Here is an 18,787-nt window from a genome sequence, read left to right as displayed (position 1 = left end):
CAAAATGGGTCCCGGCGGTGGCGCGCACCCCCAAGTGCCCTGGGTCACCCCTGTCATGAGCCCGCCCGGCCTCAGCCCGGCTCCTCGCAGGGGCTCTCCGGCGGAGTCGGGGGGTCACCCGGGTGCGGGCGGTGGGTGCCGGTGCCCGGTAGACGCCAATCTGGGTGCCGGGGTGGGCGGCTGGTGGGTGCCCGGTAGGTGCCGGGGTGGGTATCGGGGCGGACACCGAGGGGTACCGATATCCCGGGTTGTGTACCGGGGTAGATAGCGGAGATGCCGATGCGCCGGGCGCGGAGCTGCGCCGCTCGCCTCCTGCAAGTCCCACAGACCCCGCCGGGCGGCGGGCGGCCGAGGAACTACATCTCCCAGGCTGCCGGGCCCGGCCCCCCCCCCCTTCCCCCCCCGCCCCGCACGGCGCGGCCCCGCACGGCGCGGAGGGCGCGGCGCAGAGCGGCGCGGGGGGCGGCGGCGGCGGCGGCGGCGGGGCCCGGGTGCGCCCGGCGGCGGGGGCATGCCGGAGCCCAGGCAGGTACGGCGGCGGGGAGCGGGGCCGGGTCGGGGGGGGGATGCGGGCACGGCCCGGTTCGGGGGGCCGGTCCCAGGGGCGGAGGGGGGGGGCGGAATGGCGGGCTGCGGCCGGGGGAGGCTGGCCGGGTGCTGGTCCCGGCGCTCGGTACTGGCCTCGGGGATCGTGCACCCGGGATGCGCTGGATTCAGCCCCGGTAGGATGCGCTGGCCCGGGCCCTGCGGTGCTGGCCCCAGGGAGGATGCAGTAGCCACAGCCCTGGGGTGCGACCCCCAGGGTGCTGCCCGGGGAGGATGCTTGCCCCTTGGCAAGGGGTGCCAGGGCTGGGGCTGAGGGGTGCTGCCCCTTCTCGGGAGGGGAGGGGGTGTGCTGCGGGGGCCCAGACCCCGGGGGGATGCTGGGGGACAGAGCTGAGGTGGCCACAGAGGGGACCGGGGTGGGAGGGCTGGCTGCGGGTAGCCCCAGTCCCCACCAGTGCCAGCGTGCGGGTAAGGTCCCTCGGCAGCAGCGTGACACACGGCTGCATGACACACGGCATCCCGTGCCCGGGTAGCGGCAGCCAGGATTTCACAAACCCGATACGAGCGTCCCTGGCGACAGGGGTGGAAAACTGTGTCACCGAGCAGGGAAAAGTCCCTCGCCCGTGTCTGTGCCTGCGGGGTGCCAGCATGGGTGTTGGTGTGGGATCCCATCAGTGTCCGACCCGCCGGGGTGTGCGCCTGGCCCGGCGTTGCGGGGTGTTTCCCCGGCCGAGGCTTGGCTGTCAGAGCGGGGTCGGTGCCAGAGCCAGGATTTTAGGGCCTGGCGATGCGCGGGGTCCCCACAGGCACCAGGGGCTTGGGTGCTGCTGGCACAGGGGGAAGGCGAGGTTTTGCTCGGGCTCCAGCTGCAGAGCCGGAACACTTATTGCAAAGCTCCCAAATATTTCCCCAGAGCGAGGGCTCCCCATCCCAGCAGGAGGATTTTTGGGGGGGGGATGGGGACAGTGCTTGGGCAGCAGGCAAGCTTGGTCTGGAGGAAAGGCCACGTTCCCTGATGAGCGAAAAACATGGCTGGGTGAAACCAAATAACACCAAAACCCCCAAAACTTGTTGAGCTTCCCTCTGGGAAGACAACTGGCCTTCGAGCTGGCGGAGGCAGTTTTGCCCCCCCTTATCTGGGGGTCCCCCACTGGGCCAGGGGCCAGGGGCTCCCCCGTTTCCAGCACTGCCGCGAGCATCCCGGCCAGGGTGGTGAGCGGGATGGGAAGTTGCTCAGCACCTTGGGCTTGGTGTTCCTTTTTCTTCCCCTTTTATCGGAGCCAGATGTCACATCCACAACAGTGAAGCATGGGGCGGGGGGGGCTGCGTTGGCTGCCATGCCCACCCCAGCCATGCGTGTGCCCGTCTGTCTGTCTGTCTGTCCCCATCTGGCAGCGAGCAGCAGCCCCGCTGCTGGTTGCGTGCGGCAGCTGCCTGTCAAAAGCGTTTCCCTCTCCTCCGAGGAGCTCATGGCGGTTCTCGGGAAAGGCAAGACGCGCTCCGCTCGCCCACCCACGCCTCGCCGGCGCCGAAGGCGGGCAGGGAGAGCAGGCAGGGAGAGCAGGCAGGGAGAGCCCTGGCAGCCACACGCCGGAGGGAACTGACTCAGGCTTGAATTTTCATGCCCAAACAAGCTGAAAACTGCCACTTTTCAGCGAAAGGCTCCGGCGGCACCGAGGGCACGATGGTTTCCCCGTCAGCTCTCGGCACGCTGGATGCCGCCCGGCTTGGCCCATACCAAGGTCCCGGCATCTTAATGGCTTTCATCTCCTGCCATTGCATTTAATTCTTGCAAGAAAGAGTGCAAACTGCTAATTGCTCTCCAGCGACTCGGCTGGCTTTGGTGCTTCTCAGCGAGCTGTGTTTTATTGGAGGCCACCAGTCCCCGGGGGCTTGGGATGTGGCGGGAGAGGCTGGGAACCTTCTGCCCCTGCCCTGCTGGGCTCTGCATCAGGCTCCGGGGGGATCTCTCGGCTCCATGTCACTCTTTGCCATCGGCATCTCCCAAAAGCTCTTCTGGAGGCTGCAAGAGATTTGGGCCCCGGCTCCACAGCAAAGTTCCCAAAGATACCCCCAAAACCGCACATGGATGAATGGTGAATATATATAAACAATTTATTTTTTTTATATATATATATATGCATGTGTGATACATGGATCTTTATTTCTTTCTTATTGGATGAATAGTTCAGTGATGGGCTCTAAAATAACCCCCGCAACAGTCGCTCTCGGGAAACCAGAGCAAGCTGCAGTTCACTCCGGGTGCCACTGTGCCGCCAGCAAGGGACTTTCGATCTGCAGTGGTAATTGGGCTAATTAGGAAAATGCGAATGCTCCCCCTTCTCCCTGAGCGTCAGAGCAGAGCCCCAGCTAACGGAGAGGAGAAGTCGGGTTCCCTCGCCAGTGGAGCTGCTCTAACTTTATATTTAATAGGAGTCCCTGGCAGCAACTGGGCTGTGCTGGGATTGATAGCTTTTGTAATATCCCTGTGATGAAATCTCATAGGTACAATTTTCCTAATGAGTTCAACGGCCTCTCAGTGCCGCCCGCAAGCAGAGCAAACCCCGAGCGGTTTTACCAAGCCACCCCACAGCATGCACTGAGCTTGCAGTTCTCTGCTCAGGCAGTGTCCCAGGGGAGAGAGGGGGGGCTTTGGGTCACAGCACCCATCAACCACCCCTCGAAAACCATTGGGTTTCCACCGCCTCCCATCCTTGATGCTGCCAAGCCCCAGGGAGGGGGACAGCGAGGCAGAGGGGGGCCCCGTGCCCCTCCTCACCTTCCCTGGGCTAAAGGCCATGGCCAGCAGCGGCGGCGGTGCCTCCCCGGCACGGCGTCTGCCCGACCTTCACTCCTGCACATATTTTCCCAGTGAGACATTGAGCAAGAACCTAACGGGCTAGGGCTGGTAAAACAAGCCACGGTGGTGGAGGGGGAGCGGTTCCTTCCCAGATGCCATGGTGGCTGGCAGAGAGAGAGGCTTGGTGTGCTGCCGGCAGTGGTGGCTCGCAGGGTGCCGCTGTTGGAGGGTGAGTGGGGACCTGCCCTTGCCGGGGAGCATGCACGTACCCACCATGGCTGCATCTTTTCCGGTGGCTGAGGATGGGGGGGAGACCAATTTGGGGGCGTTCGTGGGGTGCAGCCATGCTGCAGCAGGCATGGAGGGGGGCACGGACCGGGCAGGCCCCGCTGACCCCAGCTTGTCGCTGTGGGAGGACGAGATCGAAATGTGCCTGGCAGCAGGCGGCCGGCTCCCCGCAGGGCCTGGTGGCTTTACTGTGGGGAATTGGCGGGAGGACGGGGGAGAGGAGGCGGCAGTGCGGGGTGGTGAGCCCTGGGCTCTGCCTCCTCTGCTCTGCTGGGGGCTGGCTGGCACCCCCACCTGCTAGCCAGCCCCGAGCCCGGCTGCTCGGTGGGACCCAGCTTGGTGGTGCCTGACCCGGTGGTACGTGACCCAGTGGTACTTGATGTGGTGGTACGTGACCTGGAGGTTTGGTGGTACCTGACCTGGTGGTACGTGACCCGGTGGCTCAGTGGTACCCGATCTCATGGTACCCAACCCAGTGGCTCAGTGGCACCCGAGTACCTGACCTGGTAGTACTCGAGCCGGTGGCTCGGTGGTACCCGACCCAGTAGTATCCAATCTGGTGGCTTGATGGTACACAGCAGCTGAGGCAGTTGGTGCAAACTGGGGGCTCTGGGGTAGGTGCCTGGGGGTGCAGGGCAGCAGGCCTGGGTCTGGCCCTCGGCTCTGGCCGGCTCTGCAGGCATTTGGGGCCCGGGGGGACACACAGAGTCTCCCCGCTATACCAGCCTGAGCAGCGAGTCCCCCTCCCCTCCCCGCCTGTCCTGCCTCGGGGAGAAGGCTGCCGCTCTCACAGCGAGCGTGGCCTTGGGCTTATCAACCCCCCTTGGAGCGCAGGGGCTGGGGGGTCCCCTTTTCCCTGCAACAGCTCGGGGAGAGCCGGGGGGCTGAGGGGGGGGAAGCAGCACTGGCAGATGGCCAAGCAGCGTCCCCTCTCAGGGACGGGGGGCATCAGCCGTGTGGGCTGGCGCACGTGGCTCGCTTGATGAGTCCGTGCACGTGAGCTGCGGGGGCGGTCGGCTGCCTCGGCTGCTTCTGCCAGCGTGCGGTTTTGGGGGGGAGAGGACAGCCAGATGGGCTCCGCAGCTGAAGCCCCCCGCACCCAACATTGCCCTGTCGGGCAGTGCAGGGTGTTTGGACTGAAGCGGGTGCCCACGGGGTCCCTGCCGAACTGCGGTTGAGCCGAGGGCCTTGGGATGCTGCTGGAGCAGTCCCTGCAAGCCCCATCCACCGGCAAGGGTGGGAGCATCCCTTTCTGAGCTTTCCCACTGCTGGGACCTCCCCTGCACCCCCAAATCCCATAGGAAATGGCTTCGGTTGGTGGCTGGCTCCATGCCAGCTCCGCGCTGGGGATTTGGCCTCCCGCGGTCTTTCCTGGCCCCATCCCAGCGCTGAGGGATGAGCCCAAAATAACCCCTCTGGATGCCAGGCACGAGGAAATTGCTGTCGTTGCCAGCAAGGGGTGCGAGGAGGCTTTAAAGCATGGGAAACCCAATTAACTCGGCTCCATTAGCTGATTGAGCTGGCTGATAAGGGTATGATTAATTAAAAGGATGAAGAATAAGTTACTGGGTCCTTGCTGCTGTCGGGGTGTGGTGATGGCTTAACCCATGAAATTGGCTTCTCCTGTTAATACCTGGTGCCCAGCTACTGCCAGCTGTCAATCTTTCATGGCATCGCTTAACGGTGGGGAGAAACACCCTCATACCAACACTGGGTTCGCTCCCTGCTCCCTCTCCCATCCAGCTTCCAGGGAGGGAAAAAAAATCAAGGGAAAATGTGATCCCTCCGGATGAGTGACGCAGGAAAGGACCTTTTTAATTAACCGTGCTTTTCTCACCGGGTCTCGGTTTGGCTTTGGAAGCCAAGTAATGCAGAAGGACGGGAGTATCGTCCCTTCCCGCGCTGCCCTCGGCAGATTCCCGCTCGCCATTCCCAGTTAATGTGAGCTGACGGCCCCGGCAGAGGCGAGCGGTGCGCTCTCTTCTGCACGCTCCCCGGCTAAAGCAGCGCCTGGAGGGGCTGCAACCTCGGGCAGCCGCTCGGGCCATGGAAAAAAGCAAATTTGAGCAGTTTTATGAATTTTTGTAGTAATCCCACTCACCGAACCCCAGCCTGAAACCGCCAGGTAAGGCAAATCACCACACGGCGTTTCTTTCTGCCTGGGGCTGAAGGAGGTGGGAGAAAACTTGACTCGTGTCCACTCCCTTCCCTGTTGGAAAAAATAAAACCCCTAAAATCTCATTTTTTCCACCCAAGACAGCAGGAGGGATGCCATTCTGGGGCGGGGAGGTCCTTGCGCACTTCCTCCTTGTCCACCAACAAAAGCCGGGTGCTGCTCTGGCACCCAGTCGATGGTTCGGTGGTGGCAGAGGTGATGTCCCTGCACAGGGATCATGGGATGGGTGGCATCTAGACACCCAGGGGTGCATTTCCCGGGGACTCCTGGGGGAATTTTCAGCCCCAGCAGCCCTGCCTCTGCTCCCCTTCTCTCCCGGCCCCAAGAGGGGTGACATCCCGTCTCCCAGTGACGGCTCCTTCCTGCACCCACCCTGTCACTTACTGGCAAGGAAATCAGTGCCAACAACCTCGGGATATCTTAGAAATGAGCAAACAAAGCCAACAAGACCTAAAAAAGCCAGGTGGGGATGTGCCTGGTGGCATTACAGCTGATGGGGAAGGCGAAGGCATCCTCCAGGTCCCGGGGCTGTCGGGTCACATCGCTCCAGCATTCATCCCGAAAGGAAAGATTATATGATTGGAAAAATCATCCAACTGTAAAAGCAGCGGAGTGATTTGCCGGGACCTTTTAATAGCCTCGCTTCATTTTCTCTTGCAATCAAAAAGAAACTCATGTTTGATGAGCATGTGGTCTTCAGGAGGCAATTAAGGAGACCTGGTGATGAATTTGGGAATAGGAGTGTATGTAATCGTATTGCTGAGTTGCCAGGCTTGCTCACCTCAGAAGAAATCCCCTGTTATTTTAAGAAGGAAACATCAAAACCTGGTGCAAAGAGGCTCTGTGATGCCCCTGGCCATCAGGGTTTTAGTTGGCGGAGGCAGGCTGGGTTTGACTTTGGGAGCTGGCAAGGAGGGTACAGTTAATGCTGCGTTATGTATGGACGTGTAGGTGCCGTGTCTCTGCTGGGGTCTATAAGGACCAGTGCAGATGGAAATAGCTGCCAGCCCCTACTAGGAAAATGATGACTCAAATAAGCCACTGGTATTTAAGGATGCTTTAACACACATGAGCTGGGCTAGAGGATGGTTTTTTTCCCCGCCTGCGGTCAGGGGCAGCTCTGGGAGGCCCCAGGATGGGGCTGTACAAAATGCACTCCAGATGCTGGCGGGGCTGGGATGTGGCAGGCAGGACCCAGACTGAGCTGGGGAGCCGGAAAGGGATTTTTCCCCCTTTCACCAGGAACAAAAATACCACGAGCACGTGATAACCGATTTCCTTTAGCCTTTAAAAAGCCCCATGGGATGGAGAGCGGCAGGAGCAGGGGAAGGGGGATTGGCCCATCCTGCTTGGCGGCCATGCCACGTTGCAGCTAAAAAGAGCCCCAAATCACCTTTTACCTCCGAAACCTTCCAGCATTGTGCATCTGGGGGGGGGGTTATAGCTTTTCTACTGGCTTTGTCCCAAACTCCCCTAGATGTAAACCCTCCCTTTAACAACCACCCCTGCTTTTTCCGCTGGCAGGAACCCAAGAAAGTCATTGCAGTCGCTCGCTGGCCATGCATGGGCCGTGTAGGTGTATTAAACCCCCCCCGAGCCAGGGAAAAGACTCGGACAACAATCATGCCTGGGACGTGCACCCGTTTTCTGACTCTTTCCTCTAAAGACTGTCGCTGCTTGGGCAAATATTTGACAGTGGGTTAATGATTTGGGCAGGAACTATCCATGCCTGCAGTGTGATGGGCTGGGGGGGAGAAGGGACAGGGGGTCCATACTTAGGTCTCCCCCAACCTGGCAAGGAGCTCAGCAGCCTCCAACCCCGGTAAGAAAGCTGGCATCTTCCAGAGGATTTTTTTTTTGTAGGAAAGAGGCATTCCCGGTGCCCGCCAGCTCCTAATTAGCGCTGCTGGCCTCGGCACTGGCCTAATTAGGGCCAGGGCTGAGCTGCAGAGGCGACGCTGCCACAGGGTTTGGCCTTGGGGGGGGTCCTGCCCTGGCATCCCCCTCCACAAAAAGCCCCAGGGGGGGTCACAACTCCGTCCGCCCGGGGTGATGGATCCTGCCCCAGCTCAGCGCTGTGTTAAAAGGGGATTTTTTTTTCAGGCTTTTGGGGGGGGGGGAGGGGGAGGGCTGAGGAGGGGGGTTCTGGCTTTGTCCCCCCCCCCGGCTTGGGGGGCTCAGCCATCCCTCCCCGGGCGCAGGCGCTGGCACCTCTGCCCCGGCTATTTTTGCCCACCAGGATCACGAGTGAGCAGGTGACCTTCCCCGAGGGACGCTGCCACGCGGGGGGGGGACAGCCACTGGCATCAGTACCCGGGGTGCCCGTCAGGCTGCGAAACGGCTGTTTCCCGGCTGTTTTGGTGGTGGCGGCAGCCAGTGAAGAGGGTTTTGGAGGGGCTGCTTGTGGCTTGATAGAGAAGAAGGATTGAGCCTACAAAAAGGAGCCGCTTGTTCAGCTCTGGAGGCAAGTTCATGGCTAAGCCTTTGTCTGGCAGAGGTAGGGAGGGGACAGCCTGGGAGCTGCCGGGAGCTCCCCCAGCACTGCCAGCGAGGAGCCGGCACAGCCAGGCGATGCTGGCATCTCGGTTCTCTTTACACCCTGCGCCTGCTTGTCCCCTCGCAGCCCCATGCCGGGGACGGGCTGGGTGGCATTTTGCAAAACTCAGTGGGGAATAACCAAACTGGGCACCCTCCTCCTGCTCGGTGTAGCCCCCCGGCTCTGCCGTGTGCATCACTGTCCCTTAACCCGCCATCCCCTCCTTCCTGTCCAGGCTGGTATCATCGTGGCCATGTTCCCGAGCCAGCGGTAAAGGGCAGCGTGCCAGCGGATCAGCTAAACCCCAGGGACGATGAGCACTGTCGCAGCTGAGAGCCAGCTGGGGCCGGGACCCAGAGGAGCCGCTGAGGCACGGTGCTGCGGCTGAGGCCGGTGTGCTGAGCTGTGCCGGACTCCCGTGCCACTGCGGCTGGCAGCAGATGCTCTCCACCCGGCACGTGGAGCCGCCGGGGGCCCTCGCCACGGCCGGACCACGCGGATGGAAAGCTGCAGCCCAGCAGGTAGGAGCCTGGCACAGCGGCTCAAGGCGGGAGCTCTGCATCCCTGCTGCCACCACGGTGATTTAAAGCTCTCGGTCCCACAGGGAGCCTTGCTGGCCAGCTGACGCCATCCCGTGCCCTATGCCCGAGCCCTATGCCGGAGCGGGCGCCCTCCCTGGCTCAGCCGCCCGCCGACCATGAAGTGCTCATTGCGCTTCTGCTTCCTCTCGACCGCCTTCCTGCTTGTCTTCGTCATGTCCCTCCTCTTCACCTACTCCCACCACAGCATCGCCTACCTGGACCCCGGCGGGCTGGGCAGCATTCACCGGGTGAAGCTGGTGCCCGGCTACGCTGGCATGCAGCGGCTCAGCAAGGGGGGGCCGTACCCCCGGGGCTGCACCTGCCGCCGCTGTCCGGCCGAGGAGGCCGGGGCTACCGACTGGTTTGACAGGCGCTACGATGGCACTGTCTCCCCAGTGTGGACCAAGGAGAACATGGACCTGCCGCCAGATGTCCAGAGGTGGTGGATGGTGAGCGAGGGGATGGGCCACCCCCATGTGTCCCCCAGCCCTGGGGCATGCCATGATGTCCTCCGGCATGGAGGGCGCAGCTTTCTCCTCCGCTGGCGAGAAGGGGGCTGCTGGCTGATGCCCCCCCCCCCCCCCCCCCCCCCGCAGATGCTGCAGCCCCAGTTCAAGTCCCACAACACCCACGAGGTCCTGAGCAAGCTCTTCCAGATCGTGCCGGGCGAGGATCCCTACCGCTCCCGTGACCCACACCGCTGCCGCCGCTGCGCCGTGGTTGGCAACTCGGGCAACCTGCGCGGCTCCAGCTATGGGCCAGAGATCGACGGGCATGACTTCGTCATGCGGTGAGGGCAGGGGACTACTGCCAGGGACACTCCCCGCCTGCTCAGCTCCACGGGCAGCACAGAGGCACGGGGCGATGCTGGCAGCACCGGTGGATGCTGAGATCCCACTGTGCACCGCAGCGGCGTCTCTCCGGTCTGCTGTGGTTTAGGAGATGCCAGGGCGGTTGTCCCTGTGCTGTACGCCATGGCCACAGCCCGACTCCAGTTACTTGGTCAAGCAGCCCACCGCGGGTCCTGCCAGGTGCTGGGATGGGTGGGAACAGGTCCTGCCTCTGCCACCTCCCCTGGGCTGGCTGGGGGGACCATCAGCTCATGCTAGCACCCTGAGCACCAGCAGGCTGGGATACTGCTCCTCAGCAGCATTCAACAGCTGGCGGGGGACACCTGTGTCATCTGCAAGGGACAGGGTGGCTGGGAAGGGGGTGCCACCTTCCCCACTCTCTCCCCAGGATGAACCAGGCTCCTACAGTGGGTTTTGAGGGCGACGTGGGCAGTCGGACCACACACCATTTCATGTACCCTGAGAGTGCCAAGAACCTGCCCGCCAACGTCAGCTTCGTGCTGGTGCCCTTCAAAACCCTGGACCTGCTCTGGATCGCCAGTGCCCTGTCCACCGGCCAGATCAGGTTGTAAGTACCTGGCGAGCACTGGCAGCACCAGGCTGGCAGCTCCCCTGGGAGCGGTGGGGATCCGTCTGTTCCTCCCTCCCAGAACATCCCCCAGCACTAGTCCCTTGGCAGCTCAGGCTGGGGTTGGGGGGGCGCAGGACCCCCAGGAGCTCACCTGCCTCTGCTTTTTTCCCAGCACGTACGCGCCCGTGAAACCTTTTCTGCGGGTGGACAAAGAAAAGGTAAGGGGGGGACTTGTCCCAACCGCTGCGATGAGCACCCATTTGGCCACGGCCCCCATCACCCCATCTTCCCCCGGGGTCCCCACATACATTTTGGTGCTCCTTCCTGGGGTGCCGATGCCGAAGGGAGTGTGGCCGGGGCTCCGGCACTAACCCCAGCCCATCCTCCCAGGTGCAGATCTACAATCCTGCCTTCTTCAAGTACATCCACGACCGCTGGACGGAGCACCACGGGCGCTACCCCTCCACCGGCATGCTGGTGCTCTTCTTTGCCCTCCATGTCTGCGACGAGGTGGGTGATGGCTCCTCGGGGTCCTCCTCTGGGCTGTGGGGTCCCAGCTGGCATGGGGTGGGTTTGCTGGGATCTTGAACCTTGCAGGATTAAGGAGGGAGGTGGCTGCTTTGGGTCCAACTGCAGCAGTTTCACTTGCTCCCGTTGCTTAACACAATGGTGACGGGCACCCTTGAATGGTGGGAAGGCCGTGCAGAGGGATGTATGCCTTTGGCACGGTGCAAAATCCCCCCGGCAGCATGGCGGGCGCTCGGTCAAGGGGGTCCCAAGCCCGGCAGAGGGGGGTCAGGGCTGGCTTACCCCCCTCCTCACTGCTGCAGGTGAACGTCTTTGGGTTCGGCGCTGACAGCCGGGGCAACTGGCACCACTACTGGGAGAACAACCGCTACGCCGGGGAGTTCAGGAAGACGGGGGTGCACGACGCCGACTTTGAGGCGCACATCATCGACATGCTGGCTAAAACCAGCAAGATCGAGGTTTACCGGGGGAACTGAGGGCTGCGTCTCCTCCGGCTCCCCTGCGCCAGCTGGGTCCCGGCTGCCTGCGGGGGCAGACGGTGAGGGTCTCCCCGGTGGCCTCGGGCGATGAGCGCTGGGTGGGCAGTGCGGCCCTGCACCACCGACAGAGCCGCCCCCGGCGATATTTGGTGCCTCCAGCAGCCAATCAGGTTCAGATCTAAAGGAGACTTTTTGCTTTTTTTTTTATTATTATTATTATGATGATGATGATGATGATGATGATGATGAAACCCAGCTGAGAAAGGATTTGTAAACACAATCAGTGACTGACCGGGTGGTGGGGGCATCCGCCTCACATCTCTTTACAGTCAAACCAAATGCTGCTCTTTTTAAAAAAAGACAAAAAACCACCCCCTCCCCCGAAGCCAGGTGACTTTGGGGAGCACCCAAGCATTGCGTCCGGGCCGAGGGAGACATGGCGGCTGAGCAGCCTCGCCAGTGGAACCAGCTGCTTCTTTCTTCCTTTATTTTGATATTTTTTTTTTTTTTTACCCACCTGGGGCAGCCGCCACTGTTGCTTCCCCGGGGAAGGCTCCCGGCACACAGGCAGGTCCCAGCGCGGCTGCAAGCGCATGGACCCATTGCAGGGAGCTGGCAGCCACGGGAAGCTGACCGTCGCCGATGCTCCGCTGCAGGCTGGTGGCTGCTGGCACAGCCGGGCTGGGAGATGGAGAGGAACCCCAGCTTTGGGGCCGAGCATCCCCTCTTCTCTACCTGAAGATTGAGGAAGGGTAGGACGGATTTCAGGGGCAACCATGCAAAAGGCAGCTAAGAAATCCGCAGGAGCTGCAGCCCGGTCCCTCTGGCCGGCCTCCCTCGCAGGATGCTCGAGGGATGTGGGATGCAACGGTGGGTCCAGCCCCACCGGAGGGAAGGAGACATGATTTCCCTTCACTTTCAGGCTGGGAAAAACCAGATTAGAGATAGCTTTAGTGGGTGAATGAACCGTGCTTTTGTGTTGCTATAAACAGACAGCTCTGGTGAGAAGCTGAAATCCCAAAGTCTTTGCTCCCGTTTGTGAGGGTGGGGCTTGGTTTACACCGGTCTGGTACAGCCGGTGCCCTCAGGGTCGCCGGGGGCTTTTTGGGCTGGACAGGCTGCCCTGCGGCATGGGACAGGGTGCTGCAGAAGGAAACTGCCTCCCCCGAGGTGTAATTAAACCCACTTTCTTTGGGTCAATCAGGCGGGTGGGTTAGTTTTGGGGTTTTTTTCTTTTTAGTAGATATGAAAAACTCAAGAAAAAGGCAATCACAGCAACGTTCCCCCAGAGAGGGACCCTCCGCCTGCACAGCTGGTGACGATGATGGGTGCCTGGCACAGCAGCAGCACAAGCCCCAACATGCCAAGACTATGGCAGGGGTTGCAGTGCTGGAGCCCAGCCAGGGGAAGCCCTGCCCACACCACCTGGTTGCAATAGTTACTTGAGGAACAATCACCATAGGTTTTTTTGGGCTTGGAGGGGTTTTTTTACCCTTTTGTATCTGGCTTTTCTGTAGCAGACTCCTACCTGTTTCTCTGCTTCGGTTTGGTTGTTTTTCAGGGTTTTCTTCTCTTTTTATTTGAGGTTTCTCTCTCTGCAATCATGAAACATGAGGGTTTGGGTCACCTGGAGCAGGCATTGTGCATCTCCTGGGCTGGGCAAATTCATCTTTTCTGTCTGCAGGGCTTTGAAGCCCTGAGTTTCGTGGTGGGTTTTGGTAGAAGCGGTGCCACCCTGGTACAAGCAGCCTGCCTGCGACCGCCACGGCCAGCTCCGAACCCCAGGATGCAGAGGCAGGTTGCAGCAAGTCTCAGTCTCCACCTTCCTGGGTTGTTTTTTTTTTAGGGGAAGAAAAATAAAAAACACAAAACCATGAGCAACGAGTGCCTTGACCATCTCCTGTTGGCTATGCCAGGCTGTGCCTGCACCCGCACCAGTGGTAGGGGCTTGGCCGATTTATCTGGCAGTCGTACCTGCTTCCCTCCTTGCGCCAGGCTGGATCTTAGCTGGGAAGTGCTGCTGGGGGAAGAGGGACACATCCAGGCCACCACTCTGGTGGCTGGAGAGGCCAAATCCAGCGTGATGAGGCTGGACCAGTTCCTGTCCCAGCTGAGCAGAGCCAGGCCAGACAATCACAGGGCGAGCGAAGGCGCCAGGTACCAAACCCGCCAGCAGCACAGGGCCGGCATCCGGCAAAGGGCGCGCTCACGGCTCCTTGCTGCCCTATTTTTTTTTGGCTAACTTCCTTCCCCTAGCCCCCCCCCTTTTTTTTAATTATTATGATTATTATTATTATTTTTATTATTATTATTTAAGCTGTCCCGCTAGGACTCGCGACCCCTTCTGTTTCTCTCACAGAGTGGCTGCCAGCCCCACGCACGAGGAGCATGCTGCACGCCTGGCGGGGAGGGGGCCGCGGGCGCGCCGCCGAGGAGGAGCACCACTGTACTGTACATAGAGGAGATGTAGGCAGAGGCTACAGGCAGGGGGGCAGGCAGGGAGGAGGTGCCCAGGCTTGCCCACGTGGCAGAGGTAGTCTTCATCACGCGGTGCCTGATCGAGCGCCCGTCGCCTCCCACTCCACCAGGAGAGGGAGAGACCAGTTGCTCTGACCTAGAGTTAGGAGCAGGCAGGTGGCTTCGCCCGTAGCCTCTGTGTACATGGGTACTTCTGCACACAACTGTCTTAAAACAACTTTTTTTTTTTTAAAAGTCAATAAAAAACATGCATCAGAATCGCTCTGTGTTTTCCTTCCAGTAGTCCTGCCTGCTATGCCTTCGCCTGCACCCAAGACCAGGCGTCGGTGGGGTTGGGAGAGGAGGGAAAGGGAGCGGGAGGGTTGGTGGGGCTGAGAGGATGCTCTGCTGTCCTCTCCATCCGGGCTGTAGCTGGGCTGACATCAGCCACTGGCTGTGATTAGCGCCTGTCCACCAGAGCAGGAGCTGAACCTGGCCCCACGCTGGCCTGGGTGCCCAGTGGCAGAGTCCTGACACAACCCCTCCAGCCAAAGCCCGCGGTTAGGCGATGCCACTGCTCACCCAGACCCTGCGTCTGTGTCCCATACAGCCCTCCTGACCATCCCTGGAGCCTAAAAAAGAGGCTCTGGTCCCAAACAGCCCATGCCCCCAAGGCCCTGCACAGGCGCAGGGAAGGACATGGACAAACTCTTGAAGAACGTAATTTTGAAAGCGGATGCAGGCACAGCAGGGGAAGGGACTTTCCCTGGAGTGACCCAGCAGGGCCAGGGCTTGCTCCAGCTCCCAAGTTCCCAGCTCCCACCACCAAAGGCTGGACTCTGCAACAGGCCCAGTGTCCCTGCAGGATCCCATCCAGATGACCAGGGGGTTTGGATCCTGAAAGACAAACAAGGCTCTTGTGTAAGAAATCGCCAAATTCGGGAGTAGTTAAAATGCCTCTTTATTAATATACAAACCTAGCAACATTTAAGCCAACCAAAATATTAAATGAAATAAAGCATGATATAAATACAGCACAGATAACAACATGGCCTCAGTGGAGAGCAGCAAACTCACCCTGACTTGTGCGCTTGGGAACAACTGTCCATGTCCTCCACCACGGGGTCTAACAATCAGAGCAGCTTTGTCTCTCCTAAACCCCCCTGAATCCAAAGCCGGCAGAGTTGAGACCACTGCTCCTCTCAAAGACAGACCACCCGGCACGAGGTCTTACAGTTTAACATTTCTACAACCCCAGAGGTCAAAGGGATTAAAAAAATCACCATCCCTGCACTGCTAGAGCCAATCTGCTGGCGTCTGCTTGCCATGACCCTGCGAGGGGAGAGGGAGATGGCTGTAGTGGATGGGGAACCATGCTACTGAAGTTGCTCCTTGCTCTGTCCCACCTCAGCTACATCCATTGCACAACATTCACAAGTGTAAGGCACTAGAAAAATGTTTTCACAGGTTCAAACTTCAGTTGTTCTTAAAATTGCAGCAGTAGCACACTTCTGAAGTCCTGCCAGCCCTTTAAAATCTGGTCTCAGGAGATTTGATAAAAGCATGAAGGGGCTTTGGACAAGTAAATTGGTGCACCCAATAACCAGAAGCAATGGTGGAGTTCACAAGATGGCAGTCTCTGCTCGGGAAGAACTGCACTGGGTCCAAGAAGCAGGGAACCCTTCTCCCACAGAGCTCAGGTCTCCTGTAAAACCAGTGACAGCAGGAGCCGTCACACGTGCACAGCTGCGAACAGAGCAGAAAGTGACAGAAAGAAAGCACGTTGTCTCAGGGGCAGCAGCAAGGAGTTGATCTGGGCCAAAAAGGGTTTTACCCAACTCTTTCCAAAGACTCAGGAAACATTACCATCACCCAGCTGCTTGGCAGGCGGTCTGGAAACTACTGCATTCACAGCACAGGCACACTCCTTTCCCCTAAGCACGGCTTGGGTCGCTTCTCTGGCAGAAGCACATATGAGCAGGGACGTGTCCTGCCACAAGCCTGACCATGAGATGCAGGAGAACCTGTCAAGGACTTCAGGGACATCAGTACCTGCAAAGCAGCACTTTGTTTTGTGCTGTAACTCAGAAGCCAGCCTGACATCAGGAATCCAGCAGAGCTTTGAGACAAATGGGAGATGAGAAGTCTCAGAGCCATCTCCACAAACATTACGGGCACCAGCAGATCCCCTCCGCTCCTGCTTCTCCTGCCTCCTGCCTCCAAATGTCAGCTGGTACAGCAGGGAAGCATTCACACAGAGAATTTTGTTTCCTTTAATGGAACGGGACACTCACAGAGTACTCTACACCAGCCCAGGCTTCTTTCTTTAAAGAAAGAAGAAAACCCATTATAGCATGAGCAATATAGTGAATAAATCCATTTCTGGGGGGAAAAAAGGGGAAGGTGTCAGCACAGACAGCTGTACAAGCACAGGGGCTCCCAGCTCATTTAGTTTAGTTCAGTACAAATTCCAGCCTCAGACCAGCAGCATACTGCAATAGCAGCTTCCGCCATCCCCTGTGCTTGCTCAAAAATATCTGCCGACGTTTGTGTCTGCTCTGTACACTCAGTACGCAGTTTTCCAGGAAGAAAATCAAATGGCAGGCACAATCAGTGCCCAAATACCTCACCTAAAGCTTTAAGGCATTTACAAATATTTAAAGTTTTTTTTTCCTCCCTCAAATGCAAAGACTGCACTTGCCTAGGGCTATAAGCACTGCTACAATCACAATGCTTAAGGAAAGTTTAAAGTGCAAAGAAAATTTTCAAATGCTTTTTAGAGACAGCTTGAAATCATCTGATGACATTAACCCCTCCTTCCCCAAGTCCTGTTCCCTGACTGAATGCTTTTTTTTTTTTTAAATGAAAATCCAAACAATCAGTTAAGGAAAAGGTAGTTTAAAACAGAAAAGCATCCTGAAATGGGTGCAAATTAACCTGACCAAGTATTATAATAAAATCATTCAGGAAGACAAATCTGAAGGTTGTGAACATTCTGCCGGACATTATCAGAAGCTAAGCACTCTGTTTTAAGTAAGAACGACTTCTGCCCTTGCAAGCGACTTCCCCCCCTGCAAACATGGAAACTACCTTGTTTATATAGATTTCTTCCCTAAATGTAATCATTTTGGTTAAAGTGTGCTGGAAGGACAAGGTTAGTGATGTCTGTGCTGTACCTTTACAGTTGCAAGAATGTGGCAGAGACAAACAAGTGTTTCAAGCAATTGAGTGCACACATTCCCCACCTCCCCCATGCGGCACCATTTCCTTCGTTGCAACAAAAAATGTGAGAGGGAAATGTATGTTGGAAAACAAGTGTCACCGCCGCTCTCGCTTCCTCAATAATGCTGTCCCGATTCTGCCCAGAGCCATTGCTATCACTCAGCACTTGTCCAGCACTAAGGCTGCAGAGGAAAATGCTCCCTGAGCTGGGAATTGGGGCTGATCATCTCTCCAAGGCTGGGCTTAAGTGATTAAGTAATGGGCAAAGCATCAAACCGCAATCACACCTCTCCTTCCTCCTCAGCTCAGCCACTCTGCCATCCCCTTGCCTGTTTTTATTTCACCATGCCTCGCTCTTGATAGGCAAAAGGAACTTATGTGCTCTGCTGCCTGAGGAAGGAGATCAGAGAAGTGTTAAGAAGAGTGGGAAAACCCTGGCCCAGGGAGAAGGAGGGTTAAATGATGGAGTACGCAGCAGCCACAAACCCCCCTGGGAGTTTGGATGTTGGTATCTGCACAGTCTGAAAGTTGAAGAGCTTAAATTGAGGCAGAGACACAGATCTAGAACCAACCTGCCTCAGATGATGAAGCATCAGGTAGAATGAAGAGAAGAACCTTGCGCACGAGAGGTCCTACAGCAGCACAGGCTGGAGTTCGGAGGTGTTGCAGGAACAGCAACATCATCGGTAGCGGCTTGAATGCGACAGTAGAAAGGAAGAATCCAAGCTTACACCAAGACTTGGAGATGCAGTGGAAGTTTCACATAGCCTCCTCTCCTTGCCACAAAATAATAAGAAGAAACTGTCCAACAAGGCAGATCAAATCTGGATACTGGAGTCAGCACAGAGAACACAAGAAGAAACTAAGTCTGGCAAAAATAGATGGGAAAAATCAGTGTAACATCTTCCTGAAACAGAAATCATCATCCCTAAGTAGACTAATAAACGCCCTCTTCTCTAATACCATTTTTACTCAAGCCTTTCAGTACTCACTCAAGGACTAACAAAACATGAGAACTCAGGAAAGGACGCAACAAGGGTAAGACAACATAATACCTCTGGAGAAATCATTTAATTGAAGAAGCTGCCCAGTAAGTGCTACCTCTTACACAAGTTCCCCACACTACTCTATAGGCAACACCTGGGCAAGCAAGCCCTTCCCAGCGTTACAGGGATGCTGTACATGTAGATGGATTCACCACCACCACGCCAGCAAACCCACTCAGATGTTGCCTTCTGGGGTAAGAAAAAACAAGCCTACACGTGCCAAGTGTACGCTACCCACAGGCCACGCTTTCCCTAAAATTTGTCACTGATGGGTAATAAGTTTATCTTAAAATGGGTTATGCTCAACCTGAAGTATTTTAGCCAAAAAGATAAATTATTTTCTCATACTAAACTCCACTTAGCTTCCCTTGCAAAGATGCCTGTTATCAGCAAAATCTACAGGACTGTTCCCATTCTGGACAGCAAGACTCAGACAACTGGTAACAACCCTGCGACTGCTACATACGAGGTGCACAGGGCAGACCTGCTGCTGCTGCTTCAGCACGGAACAAGGCCACTACCCCTTTCAGTGCAGAGGAAGGGAATGCTATTTTAGTATTTCCCATCCAAGGTTCATAGTCTTACCATGCAGAATGAGAACAAACCACCTTTTCTCAGCAGAAAGCATTTTGAGGCAGTTTTAAGGATGAGAATCATGATGCATAATTTTATAGTCCATGTTATTCAGCATCTTAGATGCTAAGAC

At 57.7% G+C, this 18,787-nt stretch overlaps 2 protein-coding genes across 6 annotated transcripts in view; one reads left to right on the top strand and one right to left on the bottom strand.

The window, feature by feature from the left end:
• Positions 1 to 450: 450 nt before the first annotated feature.
• On the top strand, positions 451 to 11,578 carry ST3GAL2 (ST3 beta-galactoside alpha-2,3-sialyltransferase 2). 4 transcript variants are annotated; one of them, XM_052795520.1, is made up of 8 exons: positions 451 to 529; positions 8,582 to 8,867; positions 8,951 to 9,376; positions 9,524 to 9,717; positions 10,167 to 10,346; positions 10,522 to 10,567; positions 10,740 to 10,859; positions 11,180 to 11,578. In XM_052795520.1, exons 3-8 carry the CDS (start codon positions 9,044 to 9,046, stop codon positions 11,351 to 11,353), a joined length of 1,047 nt encoding a protein of 348 aa, XP_052651480.1. In that variant the 5' UTR covers positions 451 to 529; positions 8,582 to 8,867; positions 8,951 to 9,043; the 3' UTR covers positions 11,354 to 11,578. The 4 variants fall into 4 exon arrangements, with proteins under 4 accessions (XP_052651480.1, XP_052651481.1, XP_052651479.1 ...); XM_052795521.1 differs by lacking the exon at positions 451 to 529 and adding an exon at positions 938 to 2,642 and having other exon boundaries at positions 8,936 to 9,376; XM_052795519.1 differs by lacking the exon at positions 451 to 529 and adding an exon at positions 939 to 2,642.
• Positions 11,579 to 13,978: 2,400 nt separating this feature from the next.
• Positions 13,979 to 18,787, bottom strand: part of PDPR (pyruvate dehydrogenase phosphatase regulatory subunit) — a 28,896-nt gene continuing 24,087 nt past the window's right edge. The window contains exon 19 of one of the 2 annotated variants that reach the window (XR_008236479.1): positions 13,979 to 14,710. The gene's annotated coding sequence lies outside the window, so the exon portion shown is untranslated. Of the gene's footprint in view, positions 14,711 to 14,758; positions 16,138 to 18,787 lie in introns of those variants that run through there. The other variant, XR_008236478.1, reaches the window with a different exon arrangement.

Source organism: Harpia harpyja, chromosome 9, assembly GCF_026419915.1.
Source record: "Harpia harpyja isolate bHarHar1 chromosome 9, bHarHar1 primary haplotype, whole genome shotgun sequence".
NCBI lineage: Eukaryota > Metazoa > Chordata > Aves > Accipitriformes > Accipitridae > Harpia > Harpia harpyja.
Note: the sequence above shows the minus strand (reverse complement) of the source record. Positions and strands in the feature narration are given on the sequence as shown.

Bases quoted from the DNA above. Each gene is read 5' to 3' on its own strand.
- ST3GAL2 (XM_052795520.1), top strand. From the start codon at position 9,044: ATGAAGTGCTCATTGCGCTTCTGCTTCCTCTCGACCGCCTTCCTGCTT. The intron at 9,718-10,166 runs GTGAGGGCAGGG...CTCTCTCCCCAG, and splicing joins GGGCATGACTTCGTCATGCG to GATGAACCAGGCTCCTACAG. The intron at 10,860-11,179 runs GTGGGTGATGGC...TCACTGCTGCAG, and splicing joins CCCTCCATGTCTGCGACGAG to GTGAACGTCTTTGGGTTCGG.